Here is a 21450-nt window from a genome sequence, read left to right as displayed (position 1 = left end):
TGTCATTCCCCCCCACTAACACACACTGTCAACCCCACACACACTCTATGATCCCCATACACACACTGACACCCCCTCCATACAATATCACCATCCCCAATCACTTAAAGCCCCCACACACTGTAGTGATTTTAACACTATAGGGTCAGGAGTATATGTTTGTGTTCCTGGCCCTGTAGTGTTCCTTTAAATATAGGGATAAGTAAACATGATATTAAAAATCCTAGGAAATCATAGTTTGCCTTCATCGGATTAGAATTAGATTGGGAACCTTAGAAGTTCCGACACCTATTCTTTAGGACTTGATCCCTGCCTATATTACTGCTCTTTTTTTAATTTTCACAGACTTCTCTTCTATAACTTTGAATATGTCCTCTAGTGACTCGTGCACGCACTGCACAAACTGCCCAACATCACGATCTGTGTATGCTCCAATGTTAAAAACTATCGAGTCATTGTGCATGCTGTATGAAATCCCAAATCCATCTGCTACCGGTGGTGCAAAACCCAAAAGATGGATAGCTGGACTGGTGAGAGTAGTGGTGGAGATGACATTGTAGTTAATCTGATCATAGGCGGGATCTTGATAGAACTCTGGGAGGGTCAGTCCGTTACTTTCTCTTAGGCATTTCATGGCATAAAGGTGGCGATCATACCCCTGCCCTGTAGGAGGAGAGACAAACAAAACCACAGAAGATTTATGCAAAACTGTAAAAATAAATCTCATACAGGGTCTTCTTGAATTAACTGGGTTACGGTATTTCTTTTTTGCGACCTTGGAGTCACATGCCAAATCTGTAGTTGTAGGAATACTGATCTGTATTTCCAGTGCTTACTGTCCTTACTTAGTTTCTGGGTCACTGACACCTGTATTTGCACAATGAACAAAAACTGAAATAAATAATTTACTCACCTTGTCTCTAGCCCAAAATGAGGGAGTTGTCTACTAAACAGCTCAGAGATCAAAAGCAACAAAAGGCTTTTTTGGACTTTCAATTGTTTGCTAAATTAGTGTAACTAAGAAACAATTATCATGAGGCGCTATTGAAAATAAAATAAAAAAATTACTGCGATTCCCTCAATTAGCATTAGGAAGATATATAATATAGAAAGTAAATAAGCCACTGATTTGGTACCCTTTATTATGACAATCCCACGTAATGATACCAAATTAGGGAGCCATCTACTTAACAGCTGAAAGAGCAACATTTTAAAAAGTCCTCAAAACTGGATCTCATTAACAGAGTATGTTAAAGTTATTTTTTTAAATATTTGCTGAGAAATGCAATTCCATTTGTTGATATTTTCCTAGCATCTATGTTTGTTTGGCTATAGAATCCTATTCTTTGCTTCACTATATTGAATCTTACCCATTGAAGCCTCCTGGATGAGTTGTTTGTGGTATTTTGAACATTCTTGCAGCATGCTACGGAGCTCAGCCATACTGTGTTGTGAAAGATTCCTTACAAAAGCCTCGGTGCATTTCTTGGTATAAACAGAGGCTGATCGGATGGTCTCGGTGCGGCCATGTTTGAAAGCTGCTGTACTGCAGGCCTCATGTGTGGTCCTGGTCTGCCCGTATTGTCTGAAGAATGCCATCTGAAAGGAAAGCTGGGCTACAGAATCTGGGCAGAGCTTCTGGGTCTTCAAGAACTCTTTCCCACCTCTTCTGTACTCCATGGGTACAATGGTGAATGAGCTCACAGCTGCATCAAACTTTTTTTTGGCGGTTGAGATTGCAGATTTCAAAGAGTCATCAAGGTGGAAGACAAGTTTCTGTACAGCTTGGCTGGAGTCCACCTTAGCTGGGACATTATGAGGTGATATTGCTGGTTTCTGCGTGCTATCCCTGAACACCTCATTCTGGAACCGTATGATAGTCATTCCATCTCCCCATGAGTGCTCAAAGTTCACAGCCGCTGTCCCATCTTGAGTCATGATGATGCTGAAGGACTTGTCGTACCACCGGTTCATACCTGATCCATGGAGCATATTGTGGGACAAGTGGATATCATCCTTAATGGGAAAGTCATCGAGACACAAGCAAAACACAGCAGAATCCACTTTTTTCAGGGCCTCTTCATTTCCGTTTTCAAGAAGCTTCTGTCTTAAAACAGCCCACGTGTTTCTTTCTTCACTTGTGAGGTATCCCAAAGGAAACTTTGGAGCAGGGGTGGCATCCATTAGGATATACTGCAAGTGGGCCTGGATCTCTGAAGCCTTCACTATTTTCCCATCTTTGTCAATGACATCGAACAGATAGAAATTCCCATTTCTTAACACCAACAGGTGCTTCCCGTTCTCATCTGTGACCAGTTCATCACGGTTAAGTTTCGGCAAACGAGTGGAGTTAAAAAAACGAAAGTACTGTGACATATCTAATGGATAAGCATTCGCCATGTGTGCTGGATATCCAGGCAGCAAGTTTGGCACAAACCTGATACATTTATTAAATCCCTGTGTGTCACGTTTGTCTGGATTAAGGTGTAAAATCTTAGGCTCAAGGTAACCTGCTCGAATAGTTTTCAGGAATCGCATGGCAGACACAATCATGTTAGTGGATCTGATCAGCTGGTTGTTATATTCTGGCCATGGGTCAGGGGTGAAGGACATGAAGGGATTAAAATTCAGCACAATGGGATCACGAGCACATAGATACCTATGAAGCCAGTAACCTGTAAATAGAAATGAGAAATTAATCATTAATATAGTAAAAAAAAGCAGTATAAAGTGGAACACAAATGGTATAATTGAAGATACTTATACAGATGACTCTATTGTTGGTCAGGGTAATCCCATGAACATATGGACAGAGAAACAAGGAACCAATAGTGTAATTCTGGCACAATATTAGCAAACACTTATAGATCGCATTTCTAAAATAATAATATTTTCAGAATGCCGATTTATATTGCAGAGATATAGAAAAATATAACAAAATTTATTTCACAAATACTTTTAAAAACAATAGTATATAAAAAGTATATTGCACATTTTACAATTGGAAGGGAGATGAGAATAGCTGCCTCTTAAGGGGATAGTCTAGTAATTAAAGCGGCACTGTCATGCCGAACTTACCTTTCCCCAAAAGATTCCTCTTCTCTCCCTCTCTCGGGATCTGTTCTTCTTTTCTTCCTATCTGCTCTAGTTTTCTTTAAAATATAAGACAAAGTAGTGACTATTTCTCTTATGGAGGTTTCCTACGCAGTGACCAGCGGTGACCAGCGGAGGAGCAAAGTGTGCTTCGTTTCCGGTGGTCACAGCAATTTTCCCACAATCCTTTGCTTTCCTATCTGTTCCCGCGATGCTTCCTGTCACTTAGACAGGACGCCGGCAAAACTGCCGAATTGTGTTCTAACAGTTTCTCCATTCTTGTTAGAACGCAATTCGGGACTTTGTTTGGATCGGAATTTCATTCTAATGAATGAAACTCCGATCCTATTCATTGCTGTGGCTGCATCTTGCAGCTGCTTAGTAGATAACTCCCTAATTCCCACGGTATTAGGGAGCTATCTACTAAAAGGCTGCAAGACCTACTGTCCTCCCCCCGGCCCCCACCCCTGAGCTGCGGGTGGGGGCCCTATAAAAGAATAATGGGGGGGGGACCTACTGTCCTCCCCCCGGCCCCCACCCATGCGCGGCGGGTGGGGGCCCTAAGTTACAATAAGGGGGGGGACCTTCTGTCCTCCCCCCGGCCCCCACCCCTGCGCGGCGGGTGGGGGCTCAATAAAAGAATAATGGGGGGGAACTACTGTCCTCCCCCCGGCCCCCACCCCTGAGCTGCGGGTGGGCCCCCAAGCCCCTAGTCAACCACCCCCCTCCACCCAAATAAAAAAGCCCTACCTACCCCCCTCACCCTAAAAAATAGTGAGGGGGGAATAAAATTACTACCCTGTAAAGTAAAATTACCATTCAACGTCTTCTTTTTTCTAAAATCTTCATTTTTCAGCCCCAAAAAAGGCCAAATAAAAAGCCATCATACCCGTCGAACTTAAAAATAAAATAAAAAACCCGAGCGCAAAAAAAATTCCTGACGAAAAAGAAAAAAACAGACGCTCAATAAATTAATCGATCTTCACCCATGGAGGGCTCCGCGCAGACTGAGCTCTGCAGGGCGGGGGAAGGCTTATAAAGCCTTGCCACGCCCTCCAATTAGTCTAAGAACACTGATTGGTTGGTTTAAGCCAATCAGAGTGCTCTTTGTCATTTTACAGAGCGTGGGAAAGTTCTTTAGAACTTTCCCATGCTGTGTAAAATGACACAGAGCACTCTGATTGGGTGGCTTGAAATCCATCCAATCACAGTGCTCTGTGTCATTTTACACAGCGTGGGAAAATTCTAAAGAACTTCCCCACGCTGTGTAAAATGACACAGAGCACTGTGATTGGATGGCATGAAATCCATCCAATCACAGTGCTCTGTGTCATTTTACACAGCGTGGGAAAATTCCACAGGCTGCTCACTTTTTAGTAGACATGCCCCTACTCGCGGTATAGCGAGTAGGGGCATTCGGGAGATTTTAATCTCCCTTGTGCTATTATGGGGGTCATATTGACCCCCATAGAGTGAGGGGGGGACATGGGGGGCTTATGAAGTGGTGGGGAGCACTGCTCCCTGCCGCTTCTATCTTTACATATTACAAGGAGGGAGCTGCGTGCCGGTAGCTCCCTCCTTGTAATAAACCGAACAAGCAAACGAACACTGATACACAGTGTTAGTTTGTTTGTCTGATTTTTTTCTATTCATTCATTCGTCTGTCTGATGAATGAATGAATAGATGAAATTCCCGTTCGCATGTCCAGGTGTTTCACTGGGCATGTGCGGGAATCTCACAGCGCTATCTAGTGTGGGCAGATGACGTGTACCACAGGGACTTTCTCTACCCACACAAAGATGGCGGCGCCCTGAATAAAGATCGGGGCAGACAATACAGATTAAAAAAGAGGTAATCTGGGGGGCTTAGGGGTATTTGGGGGTGACTAGGGGGTCAATTGGATGTAGTGGAGGCGGGACAGGGGTTAAAAAAAAACGGAATTCCCCTGGCCTGTGGAGCAAGGGTAAGGCCAGGATCTAAGATAACACCAAGACAACGAGCTTGCAAGGATGGACTGATGCTAGAACCATCAATTTGCAGGGAAAGCTAAGGAGGATAATCAGAACCATGAGGGGGAAATATAATAAGATCAGTTTTAGAGAGACTGAGTTTCAGAAAGCGGGATTCAAATGAGCTCACAATCCAGAAAGAACGGGTTAACGGAACACAAGAGAAAAAGAACAATGTGTTAGAGGTGAGGAGAGATTGATAGATATCGTATCTAAATGGACTGCAAACACACAGGTGAGGTGCGCAGGGACAACACAGATATTGTAATGACAGTGTCCTCCATGTATTATAAACATGTGCATGTACAATACATTTTAGGCAATACGTGGAACTCTATAACCACATCAGCTGTCCTTATCTACTGGAAACAGAAGATGAACATGGAACTACATTCTGCACGTTTTAATAAGGTTTTTTCCCAACTGGTACAATTTCCAGTATGTGTATTAAAGGAGAACTGTCACAACCCATGGAAATTACAATATTTAACAAAACAGTGATAATCTCCTTTAACTAGTGTTAACCCTTTTCATATAATGCTGTGACCTCCTCTCTTGCCGGCGCTGCACCCACAGCAGACGTAGGCATGTGCACCAGTGAAATTTTAGTTTTGTAAGAAATTACCCCATATTAATAAAAGGGAGGTTAAATCCTCCCGCATGCTCCTACTCGCGGCATGCCGCGAGTAGGGGCATGTCGCCTAAACACTAATATTTATATATAGTGTTAAAATAATATTATAACACTAATATAAATCAGTATGGGGGTCACTATGACCCCCATATTGATAAAAAAGGAGGTTAATTTCTCCCGCATGCCCCTACTCGCGGCATGCCGCCTAAACAAGTTTAAAACTACTAGTGACTGGGCATCTGTTGCCCCGTTCCCCCATGGTGGGGAACCCAAATAAATAAAGTGCCCTCCCGCACCAAAATTCCAAAGAACTTTCCCACGCTGGGTAAATTACTCTCTGATTGGTTGAATGAGAGCAAATATAAGTCAAATAACACAGCATGGGAAAATTCCAAAGAACTTTCACACGCTGTATAAAATGACTCAGAGCATTCTGATTGGTTGGATTCTAAGCCAACCAATCAGGGTGCTGTGACAAGTAAATGTAGAGACTTACCTGTCAGTCTCTTCATTTACCTGTCAGAGCACTCTGATTGGTTGGCTTGGAATCAACCAATCAGAGAGCTCTAAGACAAATTGCAGGGTGTGGGAAGGCTTTTGTCAGGGTTTCTTTGCTGTTTTAAACAGCAACCCTTTCTGTTTCAGTGAATGAGTTTTCAGCTGCAATTACTATGAGCTCCTTCTGCTTGTTGCCACGGTTACTCACCTGAGAGTAGTAATCAACCCTGCTGCTAATCAGTTCTGCCTATTTAAGCAGCAAATCCCAGAACCTCCTTGCCCTTGCGTGGTTTCCTGTTTCCCAGAAGTCTCCTTGTTCCTGTGTTTCCTGTTTGTTCCTGGTTCCTGACTCCGGCCTTGTTCCTGACTCCGCTGCTCTCCGTGCTCCTGATCCTGGCTTGTCTGACTACCCGCTCTGGTGACTGACCCCTGCTTGATTCCTGGACTTTGCTTTTGTTATTTATTTGTTATTTATTAATAAAGGTGTGTTTGCATCTAGTTCTGTCTCTGTCTGGTTCCTGGTCCCTGACATTACGCAAGGGCCATGAATACAGATGGTACAGGCAAGACACCTATACCTAACCTACTTACCCGGTGGGACCAGCAGAACCACCATTTGGACCAGTATGCCCATCTGGATCCAGTACCCGGCCAGCCTGCGATTGCGCCCGCCTCTGCCTCACTTCCTGTTCTAGCACCGGTTGTAGCCTCCAAACCTGTAGCGGCTAGAGGAATAACTGGGTCTATCCCGCTCCCTCAGTATTTTGGGGGCAACCCAGCTCAGTGCAGAGAATTTATAAATCAGGTTAAAGGATACCTTGAAATCCTGCCCCAGGCATTTCCTACAGACAGTGACAAAGTTCACTTCATGATTTCTTTGCTGTCTGAAAAGGCCCTAGCTTGGGCAAAACCTCTCTGGGAGGCAGAGAAGCCTATTATTTACAATTACCCTGAATTTGTTGCGTCCTTCAAAAGGGTTTTTGATATTCCAGCTCGCTCCACCCCTACTGCCGAACTACTCATGTCTAATGCTCAGGGCACAAAAACTATTGTCGAGTATGCCAGTGAATTCCGTACCATGGCAGCAGAAGGTGGCTGGAACAACGAGACTCTTGTGGCTGCCTTTGCACAGGGTCTCTCCGATGTGTTTAAAAATGAGATTGCAGACAGAGAATTACCTAAAGATCTCGAGGAACTGATATCATTTGTCACCCTCATTGACATCAGACTCCGAGAGAGATCCTCATCCAGGGAGCGCCTGCAGAGGCCTCTTGTAGATTTGGCACCGAGCTTTTCTTGCCCACCCAAACCTCCCTCACCTCCTGGTCCTGAGTCCTCTGTCTGTGTGGAGCCAAGGCGGTTAGGCTTCTCACGCCTCTCGGTCGAAGAGAGAGCCTTTAGGAGGAGGGAGGGTCTGTGCCTATACTGCGGACACCACGGTCACATGTTAAAAAAAATTTGCCCGATTCGTCCGGCAAAGGGCCCGCACCCAAGATACTGTCAGGGGCAGATCTTGGGTGGTCTTTCTGCAAACCCAGAGATATGTGTGGGCAAACCCTTGGTGCCTATTATCCTCTCTTGGCCTGATTCATCCATTAAAACCGGGGCATTTCTTGATTCTGGGGCTGCAGGCTTGTTTATAGATTGTGCATTTGCATCAAAGCACTCTATACCCTTACAGTCTCGCAACTTTCCACTAACCTTCGAAGCCATCGATGGCAGACCAATACAGCCAACCCACGTGACCCAAGAAACCGTGCCCATATCTCTGGCTGTAGGGGCTCTACATCATGAGACGATCCAATTCCAGGTCATTTCCTCTCCATATTACCAGGTTGTTTTGGGATACCCTTGGTTACAGAAGCATAACCCCACAATTGATTGGCGCAAAGCTGAGATATTATCATGGTCCCAGCAATGCACATTTTCCTGTCTCCAGAAACCGATCAAAGTTTTGGGCACATGCTCTGCCTCTTCCTTACCCGCTGAGTACCAAGAATTCCAAGATGTATTTGACAAAGGTCAAGCCAGCGTTCTGCCACCACACCGTCCGTATGACTGTGGTATCGAACTCCAACCTGGTGCCAATCCTCCCCGTGGCCGGATTTACCCACTGTCTGTAGCAGAGAATCGAGCCATGGAGGAGTATGTTACCGATGCACTGTCTAAGGGTTTTATTCGGAAGTCATCTTCTCCTGCCGGGGCCGGCTTTTTCTTTGTAAAAAAAAAAGATGGCGAGTTGAGACCCTGTATCGACTATAGGGGTCTCAATCGCATTACTATTAAGAATGCCTACCCCATTCCATTAATCACGGAGTTATTTGACCGCCTCAAGGGAGCAACGGTCTTCACCAAACTTGATCTGAGAGGGGCATATAATCTCGTCCGGATAAAAGAGGACCACGAATGGAAAACCGCATTTAACACCAGGAGCGGCCATTACGAATACCTAGTAATGCCCTTTGGTCTTTGCAATGCTCCGGCGGTTTTCCAAGAATTTATAAATGACGTCCTGCGAGATATGCTGCAGCAATGTGTGGTGGTTTATCTTGATGATATTCTTATCCATTCCACATCTCTCGAGAACCATCACGCAGACGTTTCTCGTGTTCTACAGAGACTTAGAGAAAATAATCTGTTCTGCAAATTGGAGAAATGTGAATTTAACTGCAAATAGGTCACATTCTTGGGATATGTTATCTCAGATGCTGGATTCTCTATGGATCCTGAGAAACTTTCGGCTGTACTAAAATGGCCTCGACCTACGGGTCTTCGCTCTATACAACGCTTTCTGGGCTTCGCCAATTATTATCGGAAGTTCATACGCAACTTTTCTTCCTTGGTTAAACCTCTCACGGACATGACCAGGAGAGATGCTGATCCACAGCATTGGTCACAAGAAGCCATTACTGCCTTTGAGTCTCTCAAAGTCGCCTTTGCTGCTGCTCCTATACTGGCACACCCTAACCCTGCCTTACCATTCATTCTTGAAGTCGATGCGTCTGAGACAGGAGTAGGCGCCCTCCTGTCTCAACGTCCTAACCCTGAGAGCTCCAGGCATCCGTGCGGGTATTTCTCGAGGAAATTGAACCCGGCGGAATGCAATTACCAGATTGGTGATAGAGAACTTCTAGCCATAATTTTAGCTCTCAAAGAATGGAGGCACCTTCTTGAGGGTACTTCAGTGCCAATCCTCATTCTCACAGACCACAAGAATCTTACATATCTTTCCGAAGCTAAGCGGCTTTCCCCCCCGGCAAGCTAGATGGGCTCTCTTCCTATCAAGATTCAATTATGTGGTTTCTTACTTGCCCGGTACTAAAAACATTAGGGCTGATGCCTTGTCTCGACAGTTCTCCCCTCCATCTAGAGAGGAGATAACCCCTACTCCTGTGATCCCTCCGGACCATATACTGGCAACCATCCGTACTAACCTCACCTCACCCCTAGGTGAGGAGATTCTGGCTGCACAAATTAATGCTCCTCGAGAGAAACCTAATGGCCGTTGTTTTGTACCTATTAACCTCCGTACGAAACTATTGAGTACATACCACGACCCCAAAGCAGCTGGACATCCAGGCAAAAACCAGTTAATCTGGTCTGTCTCCCGGCAATTTTGGTGGCCTAGTCTCCGTTCGGATGTCACCGCTTTTGTAGCTGCCTGTCCTGTGTGCGCTCAAAATAAAACCCCACGACGCCCTCCAGTGGGTCTCCTGCAAACCATACCTAATGGTGAATGACCCTGGACCCACTTGTCCATGGATTTTATCGTAGATCTTCCGGTCTCCCGTGGCAATACAGTCGTTCTCATGGTTGTTGACCGATTCTCGAAGATGTCGCATTGCATTCCCTTGAAAAAACTACCAACTTCCCAGGAACTTGCAACAATTTTTGCTTGGGAGGTCTTTCGTTTGCATGGGTTACCCAAAGTGATAGTCTCAGATAGGGGTACCCAGTTCGTGTCCAAATTTTGGAGAGCCTTTTGTACACAAATGGGAATTCAGCTTTCCTTCTCCTCGGCCTACCACCCGCAATCCAATGGTGCTGCGGAACGAGCTAACCAAACACTGGAACAGTTTCTGCGTTGCTACATTTCTGACCACCAGAACAACTGGACTGATCTGCTACCCTGGGCGGAGTTTGCCCACAATAGTGCGATTAATGCCTCCTCCCGGCTATCCCCATTCTTGGCAAACTATGGGTTTCAACCATCCATGTTGCCTGATACGTTCTTGCCACAGGGGATACTGGCATTGGAGGAACATCTCAGGGAACTCCGTTCCACTTGGGTGCATGTTCAGAATTCTTTGCAACGCGCAATGCAGAACTACAAACTCCAGGCCGACCGCAGACGCCTTCCTGCACCTACCTATCAGGTCGGCTGTCTTCCCGCAACCTACGCCTCCGTGTTCCCTCACAAAAACTGGCACCCCGATACGTTGGGCCATTTCGTATACTTCGAAGGGTTAACCCTGTAGCTTACGCACTTGACCTTCCTGCTAACATGCGCATCTCAAATGTTTTCCATGTTTCCCTCTTGAAACCGCTGGTTTGTAATCGCTACACCACCTCAGTGCCACGTCCACGTCCTGTTCTGGTTGACAATCATGAGGAATATGAAATACGCAGCATCATTGACTCACGGGTCTTCAGAGGACAGATCCGATACTTGGTGCACTGGAAAGGATACGGTCCAGAGGAACGCTCCTGGGTTCCAGCCTCTGATGTCCATGCACCATCCCTCCTTCGTTCCTATCACGCCCGCTTCCCCATGAAGCCCGGACCCACCAGCAGAGATGGGGGAGTCGTTGAGGGGGAGGTACTGTCAGGGTTTCTTTGCTGTTTTAAACAGCAACCCTTTCTGTTTCAGTGAATGAGTTTTCAGCTGCAATTACTATGAGCTCCTTCTGCTTGTTGCCACGGTTACTCACCTGAGAGTAGTAATCAACCCTGCTGCTAATCAGTTCTGCCTATTTAAGCAGCAAATCCCAGAACCTCCTTGCCCTTGCGTGGTTTCCCAGAAGTCTCCTGTGTTTCCTGTTTGTTCCTGGTTCCTGACTCCGGCCTTGTTCCTGACTCCGCTGCTCTCCGTGCTCCTGATCCTGGCTTGTCTGACTACCCGCTCTGGTGACTGACCCCTGCTTGATTCCTGGACTTTGCTTTTGTTATTTATTTGTTATTTATTAATAAAGGTGTGTTTGCATCTAGTTCTGTCTCTGTCTGGTTCCTGGTCCCTGACAGCTTTATAATTAGGTCCCCCCATTATGTATTTATTTAGGGTTCCCACCCACCGCTCATGGATGAGGATCAGGGGGTCATTAGGTCCCCCCTTTAATTAATTAGGGTCCCCACCTGCCGCTCATGGGTGGGGACCTGAGGGGGACATACGGTCCCCCCATTATTTATTTATTTATTTAGGGTTCACACCCACCGCTCATGGGTGGGGACAAGGGAGGACATTAGGTCCCCCCTTTAATTAATTAGTGTCTCCACCTGCGGCTCATGGGTTGGGACCTGTGGGGGACATTAGGTCTCCCCCATTTTTTTTAAATTAAGGTCCCCACCATCCGCTCATGGTTTGGGACCTTGGGGGGACACTAGGTCCCCCTGTTTATATTAATAGCCCCCACCCGCTCATAGTGACCCCCATACGGATTTATATTTTGTGTTAAATGACAGCGAGCAGCCAGTGGCTGCTCAATGTTTAGGCGACATGCCCCTACCCACGACATGTCGCGAGTAGGGGCATGCAGGAGGATTTAACCAACCTTTTATCAATATGGGGGTCATAGTGACCCCCATAGGTTTTAATGCACGTGGGGGTAGGAATTAATATTATTACAAAGAGGGAGCTGGTAGCGCTGCCGGCTCCCTCCTTGGTTATTTTTTCCACGCATGCGCAGTGTTATTTTCTCGGTGCAGTTAATTCCCCTGGAGCACGGAGTTTATTAAACGAACAAAATGAAAAGGTAATGCATTCGGCATTTGCCCTTTCGTTTCTTGTGTATTTCATATGTAGGGCTTTCGTTTACGTTTTAGTAAACGAACACGAAAAAAAACGGAATTTTCGGACGAAATTGTATTCGTACAAAAACGAATGCACGTGTCTAGCAGACATTTTTTCTTTTTCTTTTTTTATTCTTTATTTTTGTTGTGCAAAAGTTTTACATACGTGTTTGCTTTGCCACGATAATAGGTATAGACATTTCAGGGGATTTTATACTGTGGCCATGAAGGAAAAAACTGCACATTTTTAAAGTAATAAACAGGCATAAACATGTTATGTCAGAGGTGATACTTAACACGATATACACATATTGAGTTGGCTGACAATAATGACCATAAAGAAGGAAACTTATAACATGCTGAACAATGGTTATTTCTATAGCATAGTAGCCGCTGGGTGCGATTCATGAGGTTAAGGCATATTTTGATTGTTATGTTATAGTGATGTGCCTATGTGTATGCTGAAAGTTGTTAACTAAAAGAAAAGGAAAGAGGCAATACTTTCTCAATTGAGGACATTCTATTCGTTGTATTATGCAGGCTAGTTCATCAATTGGTATGCTAGAGTGGCATATATGCTTATGACCATTAAGGCTGCGGTAAGCAAGGGGTTAAAGTTGGGCCCTCAGTGTACCTATCTGAGCGCATAGTGTCCCTTTCTGGCAGCTCTGTGGTCTAGTTTTAAGTCCAGCCTCAGGATCAGCCGATCCCCGTCAGCGGTGGTGGTGGTGCCTGGTTAGGTAAGTCCAGCCTGGAATGGCATCGCTGTTGGCGTCGGGTGGTTTCACAGTGAGAGAGCTGCAGCTGCTCCCTTCCCCCAGCCCAAGCTGAGACAGGAATCATTCTCTCGCGTCCACGGGTCACTCCGCGACGTGCGGTGGGGCTGTGGGTCTTTGGGTGCGTCGGTCCCCGGATGATCTTTCGGGTGTATGGGCGGTGAGTAGAGTGTTGTCTTTTGTGGCTTCCTAGCCCAGAGGGGAACCGAGTGGTCCCTGCTGCAGACCGCTGTGTGGCACGGGGAGGTGAGCGGTGGGGTTGGCTGTGAGGGAGCCGGAGACCAGGCGCAGCGGGCATTTTGCGGGTGCCATGAGGTGTGCTGTCATCCTGTCGAGGCTTTTCTTGCTGCCTCTGGCGCAGGGCCAGGTTTCTCCAGAATTTGTTGAATATCTCATCAAGTCTTGCGGAGTAGTCCGTTCGCTCGGTAAAGCCATTGGTAGACCTTGCTGTGTTCTCCCAGGGCTGCGGGAGTGAAGCTCTGGCTGCTAATTTCGGTGCCTTCTGTGACTGTATGGGTTCAGTCAGCGGTGTTGCTGTGTGTAACCCAGCGGGCACCGGGATGACCCCCACCGTTCCAAGGGGGGGGGGTAGCAGGGCTGTTGTGAGCCTTCTGTCGGGTGCCTGTTCAGTGCCGGGGGATCGGCCGCCTCCCCCAGGCACATGGCTCCGTTTAATGCTAGGCCGCATGGCGGGACAGTACGGTATAGTGGCGTGTATGTAACTGACGGGTTTCCTCATGCTCTCCGTTTGAGTCAGCTTCGTCCTCCGGTTGACTAGAGCTGCTTTGGGCGTCGGTTCAGTCTTAAATTGCTTATTTTAGCTCATTAGTGTCAGAGCTCTCGGAAAGTGCTGCCGGCCATCTTGGCTGTCAGGCCCCGCCCCCCAGACATTTTCTATCCCTGCCTGTAACCCCATTTTAAAGATACCCAGCCCAATGTGACTCAAATGAAACAAATCAGCCCTGATCAAGTTCAAATTATCCCCTTCCAACTCCACGTGACAAGCTGCTACGCCACGAAGGCGTCAAACAAATCGAGAAATGGTCATGTTCAGCTTATGCCTACTATGCTTTAGACCATTAGCATGAGGAACCTGTATCCAACATGAACAAGAAACGATTTCAGACCATACAATGGTACGCTCCATAAGCAGGCAAGTTCCGGCCATGGAACGGTCCTCTGCTCACCTGGTTGCCCAATAGATATAGGAGTGCTAAGGGCTGGCGTGTCCATAAGGCGGCACAGGCGGGCACCTTAGAGCGCGCCGGCCAGGAGGGCGCTAGATTACAATGAACAGCAGGAGGGAAGCGCACAGTGCTCCCTCCTGCCAGTCACTCAGTGTATCATGGCCGAGCGGAGCGGACAGCAGTACAGGAGCTTCAGTTTCCTGTACCTGGCCGGACTGACAGGAAGTGTTCACTGAGAGAGCACTTCCTTTGAATCCGGCCGGGTACAGGAATCAGAAGCTCCTGTACCGCGGTCTGCTCCACTTGGCCATGATACAAGAAAGGTAATTAGGCAATCAAGGGAGGGAGGGGAACGGACTACTATGGGTGAGGAGAGAGAGGAACACTAAGAGAGGAGGGGACACTAAGAGACAAGGGAGAGGAGGGAAGGGAAAAGGAACACTAAGGGGGTGGACCACTAAAAGAGAAGGAAGGGAGTGGAGAGGAACACTATGGGGGATTTGGGGGCCACTAAGAGGCGGGGAAGGGAGGGTAGAGGAACACTAAGGGAGGGAAGGGAGGGGAGAGGAACACAAAGGGACATGGAGGGGAGAGGAACACTAAGAGACAGGGAAGAGGAAAACTAAGGGGGGGAGTGGGGAGGGAGAGATGAACACTAAGGGACAAGAAAGGGAGGGGGCAGGAACAGTAAGGGTCATGGAGGGGAGGGGAGAGGAACACTAAGGGACAGGGAAGAGAGGGTAAATGACCACTAATGGACGGGGAGGGGCCGGGACACTAAGAGACAGGGGAGGAAAGGGAAAAGGAACACTAATGGGTGGGGACCCACTAAGATATAGTAAAGTAGGGGAGAGGGACACTAAAGGACATGGAGGGGAGACCAGAGAGGAGCACTAAGGGACAGTGAAGAGGACCACTAAGGGAGTGGGGGGATAGCAACACTAAGGGACAGAGGAGGTAGGGGAGAGGAACACTAAGAGACAAGGAATGGAGGGGAGAGGGACATTAAGGATCATGGAGACGACCACTAATGGACGGGTAGGGGACACACACACTAAGAGACAGGGGAGGGAAGGGAAAGGGAACCGGTAGGGGGGAGGGGACCACTAAAACATAGGGTAGGGAGGGGAGAGAAACACTAAGAGGAGGGGGGAGGAACACTATGGGCATGGAGAGGAGGGGAGAGGAACACTAAGGAACAGGGTAGAGGATCACTAATGGACAGGACCACTAAGGGACAGGAAGGAGAAGGGAGAGGAACACTAAGGGGCAGGAAGGGGAGAGCACCAGTAAGGGACATGGAGGGGAGTGGGAGAGGATCACTAAGGGACATGGAGGGGAGAGTGGCACACAGGGGGGCCTGAGTGGGGAGAAAGACACACAGAGGGACATGAGAGAGTAGAAAGACACACAGATGTGGCTGGGGATATGAGACATACAGAAGGGTCTGGCCCGGCGGTTGGAAAAACAAAGGGGCTGGGGGGTGAAAGAGACACAGAGGGGCCGGAGAAGAGGAAAAAGAGACATGGGGGGGGGGGGACAGGTGGGTTGGGGTGAAAGAGAAATACACAAAGGAACTGGGAGAGAATGAGAAACAAAGGGGCTCGGGGGAGTAAAACACACAAGAGATACACAATGGGAAAGAATAGGGCATAAGATACACTAAAAGGGGTAAGACATTTAAAAAAAGGGATAAGCGACAAAAGGGGAGTTAAGAGGCATACAGGTGAAGGTGCTTTTTTCGGAGGAGTGAGTAGGGCCAAAACCATCTTCACCTGTGTACCTAAAAATCCTTGCATCGGTGCTCATGCATGCCACCAACAATAAATCTTTCAAAAAAAAAAAAAACACACATCCACAGTATTTCCTACTTTTTTCCTTTTTCCAAGTGCCTTATACAATAAAAGCATGTTTAAAATGTATTGAAATAAATTTTTAGTGCGCAAAACTTTAGAATTAAAATAACACTTTTCCAACCAACGCTACCAGGTCTTTATTAAGACAGCCCTGCATTTACGATGATTGTTGCACTCTGGTGGTCCAAGCCGTATACTTACTCTAAGTCTTTCTCTAGACCACAAACTGTTACCTACAGATACAATATGTATGCAGTACATCTTTTACAAAAAAAAATTTCTGAACCTTGTAATACTTGAAAAACCACTAATAAAAACAGAATGTTTAAAAAAACAAAAAATCACAAACAAACTGTGCTTGAAGTGCATGTGATCCAATTCTTGTGCTTATTAAATACTTAGCAGCAATCAGAGTATCCGAGAAGGTATAAACCTCAAAGAGGACAAAAATAACAAAAAACACACCATAGTGTAGATTGTTTACAAAGAAAAAATGTTGGCAATATATTCCACCCCGTAAAAAAAAAATCCCTCACTAATGACTCTAGTTATCATGCCCAGGAGCCTCTCTTGGGGGCACTCCTTCCCTTTTGGCTTTGATGGTGTAAACCTCAGAAATCAGAGCATACACAACATGATCTAGTTTAGTAAGTATGAACACTACAGTGGATAAAAAAAAATGATGATAAAAACCACTCAAGTGCTCCAGAGCCTTCCAATAGGCTTTATTAGGATCAAACTGCACCTAATATTTAGGGGGATGCCATCATTACTCCTCCAACAAAAAAAGTCTCCACACTTCCAGATGTAGATGCAAGTGATATTTTTAAAATCCAATCGAGGTAAAAATATATATTAAATCCAATATAAAAACAATATTTAAAGTAAATAGCATAGTGCACAGGGGAATCTTATTAGATAAAAACGCGTTTCACCTGATCAAAGGATTACTCAGTTCGTCTATATTGTCCCAGTGCATGTTACTCCTTTTATACTTTCTAGGAATACACAGGAATGTTCGTCGTAAGTCAGTGGAACGCAAAAAATGGCCGCTGGCCAAAAACAGAAGTGCTGTCTCGGCTTGGGACACGTCCTCTAAAGGACACAAAAAAAAGGCGTGGAATGCATGTCTAAATCAGAAATAGGATCCATATGGACAGTATAAAAGAGGTAACATTCAGAGGGACCATATAGATTAACTGAGGAAGCCTTTGATCAGGTGAAACAAGTGTGTATCCCTATTTAACCCTCCCCTTACTATGGGCAGCAGTCATGCCTCCCCTTCCTTGTCAGTCAAAGGGAATCCAAAACATCATCAAAAGCATTAGGGAAGCATTGGATTCTTCTATGAGAAGCATTGGATTGGACAAGAAGCCAGTAAGCGACAACTCCAGGATTACATCACAGGAAAAAAAACCACGGGATGCAGAATCAAGTAACTCTCCGAGCTGGAAAAAAAGAGTAGTAAAAAATTTTTAGCACTACTTTTTTCACAGGACAAAAGGGGAAGCTAGGGGAGCTGAATCTAAGTAATATCTAGGACATTATGGTGTTAGGAATACAGATTTGCTATAGTTCCTTGTGCAGATCGGTATCCTCCTGAATCTTATTCTTACCGTAAACATAACTCGTGTGTTCATTCTGTTTGTCTTGCAACACCAGTTCCTCGTGAAGCTGCTTTCCGATCCCATTCTGGAAGCTCTTCGCCAGCTGCTCAGTCTTCCTAGAACATTAACAGAACAATTCTAGGTGTTTTCAAGATATTTTGAAGAAGAATCACAGATTCACTCCATTAGATCAAGGCTCACAGCACACAGTCACACACTGTTGGACTGTAAGGTAAGTACCTGAATTGTTCAGCATCCAGAAGAGGTGTCTGTGCGTTCAAGTATCTTTTTATAGAATCTTCAAGTTTTGGAATGGGTAACCTGCAAACCAAGACACAATGGTAATATTTAATTTATGGCATTTATAGGCTGACAGAAAAGAAGGATAAATTAAACACTGGTTGATTGTAAGATGATTCAACCTGTACCTGCACCTGTATCGCTATTAATGTCTAGCAAATTGCTTTATTAGCAAGCGGCTAGGCGAAGGGAAACAAAACCATTTTCCAACCAATTGTTTTAATTCTAAAGGCATCTCGTGAATATCCCAAGGTCCTGCCATGGATCGCATGCTCACTGTCCCTAGATGTTTATTAATAATATACACCGACAAAGTCAGAATGATCTTCTAGGACTGTTGAATCTCTTCTGCAGATTAGCATTGCCTGATTGCTCAGTTCTGGCTAACGGTGTAGGTTTGTGATGACAAAATCTTCTACTGATATTAAGCACCAAGTTCATAGTGCCCAGACCATTACGCTCACCAGTAAATGCGAGTGGAAGGCATTTCTTCAAGAAATGTGCCTTAGGGCGTAGGTAAATTAAAGTGTCTCTTTACTCTAGCATAAATTGACGATCTCTACATCTCCCTAAATGGTTTTATAGTCCTCAACATCAGGAGTGCCAAAAGTTTCCTACCCCTGCTATAGCATGTGTTATTCACATGTTTGTATTCCTAATGCACTTGGACTTATGGAAATATTGTTTTGCTCTCTTTGTTTAGTTTTAAGTGTCCTCCTATCTGGCATTATTTACAATCCCTGGCACAAACCGTCAGTCAGCATCTGCATTTCTATTATTGATGGACATCCTAATCCTCAGTGGGGATCATACCACCAACGCTGAGAAGTTTATGCGGTGTACACTGCTCAAGAAAGTGTAAGTATGTTTCTTTTATTATTCCCTACACTTTGTTTCTGGTTTTCACTTTGAGAAGTTAAGGGCTCTAGAGCTGAATAGAACTTAATGTGTATGGTTTTGGGGGGACCCAGAGCAAACTGTAATTGAATTTCTTGGTCTCCTAGGTTATTTAGCTTCAATCTATGCATCTCGCATACTGAAATTGACTTAGCATGTACAATAATCACATATATGCTGTTTCTCTTCTCTTTTCTTGAGTTTGTCCTGCGAGCATATTTAATATTCTGCTCCTAGAATCACCTCGTCGTATAATGCTCTTTTTTAAAAATTTTGATTTATGGTTTACATCCCAGTGGTACCTGGCTTTGCGTTAATCTGCATTATATTAAAAAGTGTGCACATATTTTTGACATATACAAACTGAATTTGCACTTACATCTATGGAAATCTTGTAAAATGTCAAACATGCTTTTGCGACGCACTGCAAAAATAAAGAATAAAAAAAAAAAAAAAAAAAGGATGGTGTGCTGAAATTTACAATGCAAAAACGATCTTTGACGGTAACTCACAGAACAAGCACAGATAACTCACAGAAAAAGAGTTGATTCTGATGTTTAGCGCAGAGAGTGCAATAGTCTAAAAATGTCTTCCGTACACAGTTGTGACATGGCTTAGTAGCTAAGGGGTTAAACTTTCCTATTACCATGAGCAATTTATATTTCTCTTCTGCAACAGTGAATATGTGCTCTGATATCAGAAACATATTAACAAAACATGCCAAGCACCATAACCACTAAAGCACGCTGTATTAGTTATCAAGCCAGGAGTGCCTTGACACCCCCAAATGGAAGTAGTCAAACCATTGGCTTACAGTTACTTCTTACTTGTGATATGCCAGTCACTGTGTCAGCCACTGCTTTAAGCTGCCCCCCTCTACAAATCCCTGCCACCATCTACAAATCCCTGCTCACCCCACAAACCACCTTATCCATTAAAAAAAACAAAAACAAAAAAATAACAGGCTCACAATTAGTTACAGCCACTGCCACTGCCTGCACCCAGTGTCTGATGCTGTGTGATGAGTGTACTGTGAAGGTAGACTGGGAGGAGCACATCTGCATGGTGCAAAGTTTCGCTCCTCCGCCCCTCTCCTTCTTCACGTGATTATGTTGTGCTGCAGGGCTCGGACGCAGCTGAATGGCATCCCTCGAGCAAGTGGCTCCCGGCGCAGACCACCTCCCCCACCCCAGGTTAGTACACCACTGGGTTTGACTACTTACACTGGAGAGCTGCCAGGATACTCCTAGCACCATAACAACTGTAGAGATTACGTGCTTCCATATATGATTGGGTCTCCGGTATTTCTGGATACCGTAGAGCAGGGTTCTCCAAACTATGGCCCTCCAGATGTTGCTGAACTACAACTCCCATGATTCTCTGGGTGACTATTTCATTCAAAGTATCACGAGAGTTGAAGTTCAGAAACATCTGGAGGGTCAGAGTTTGGAGAACGCTGGACTACAGGCAGGCATTGAGTGCCACTTCAGAGGTCTCAGAGTACTCAAAGTGGCATCTGTGCCATAGCTTACAGTGTGTCTCACATTAAATCCTGTTTTTCCGTTATATGTAATGCATATGCTCTGTGTACGTAAGGGATAGTCCACGTCATGTTTTTGCATTCACATTAAGTAGCAAATAGTTAAAATAAAAATTGTATTGCTTAAGAAAACTTAGCTGTTTTTTTTTTTTTTTGTATTGAGAAAGAGTTTGCAGATTGGGGCTGGTTAGCTCATGGCCAGTTTTATGTCAATAATTATTCAGCATTTGGAAAACCAGAAATTGGCCTAATGATTATTGTTGAGGTAATCCATCACTTAATAACAATTATTTCCAAACTGATTAAATTATTTATAAAATAAAAGTAAACCTGTAAAGGAAAATATAATGAAGCTAAATCACAAAATGTGACACGTCCACGTCAAAAAACGCGCACTTATCATTACATTTAATGCAATTATGCAAATAACCCCTTTTGTATTTTTTAACCGGATTTGTTTTTTCAGCTTTGTTATTTAGTCCACAATGTGCCATCTGACTATTCGTTCACTACAGGTCGCTGCTTAGTGAATAAAGCAGTTACGAACTAACTGATTGACAATGAATGGAATCACATGTAATTTGTCGCCTCATTCCTCACCTGGGCAGGTCTTCTTGGAAGTACATTGTGGGAATGCTGCTCCTCTGCAGGTATTCTGTGTCAGTGCTTCCTGTGCTGTACGCTCTGAGCAGAGTACAGAATGGGGAGCCAGCAGCACCCCCTCTCCTAAAACAGGACTTGGACAGTAGGCGAGCCATGAACACTTCTGGATGGAGGTAGCCTAAATGAACTCTAAATGGTGCGTAAAATAAAGAGATATACCGGGATTTACTGGAACATGACAGGTACTGTGTCTAGAAATTAGATATTCATCACTTACAAGACCAATGTTTTATTTTATTATCCTAAATGTACATACCGGACACGGAACCTGACCTGTAAATCTGGCTTTGATTTTCAGCTGAAAGAGCTTGTGTGCATACCAATTGACCTTAAGTCAATTGGTATACAGATTTCAGTAAACACAGCTCCAAACCAAATCATAC

General features: G+C 45.2%; 1 protein-coding gene across 1 annotated transcript; it reads right to left on the bottom strand.

Annotated features, from left to right (window-relative positions):
• Positions 1-248: 248 nt before the first annotated feature.
• On the bottom strand, positions 249-21162 carry LOC134568563 (carnitine O-palmitoyltransferase 2, mitochondrial-like). The gene is made up of 5 exons (XM_063427208.1): positions 21005-21162; positions 17908-17988; positions 17677-17783; positions 1371-2675; positions 249-663 (listed from the first exon to the last, which is right to left on the bottom strand). Exons 1-5 carry the CDS (start codon positions 21160-21162, stop codon positions 314-316), a joined length of 2001 nt encoding a protein of 666 aa, XP_063283278.1. The 3' UTR covers positions 249-313.
• Positions 21163-21450: the final 288 nt, after the last annotated feature.

The sequence above is a fragment of the Pelobates fuscus genome, chromosome 7 (genome assembly GCF_036172605.1).
Source record: "Pelobates fuscus isolate aPelFus1 chromosome 7, aPelFus1.pri, whole genome shotgun sequence".
Taxonomy (NCBI): domain Eukaryota; kingdom Metazoa; phylum Chordata; class Amphibia; order Anura; family Pelobatidae; genus Pelobates; species Pelobates fuscus.
This window is presented reverse-complemented; position numbering and strand designations above follow the sequence as displayed.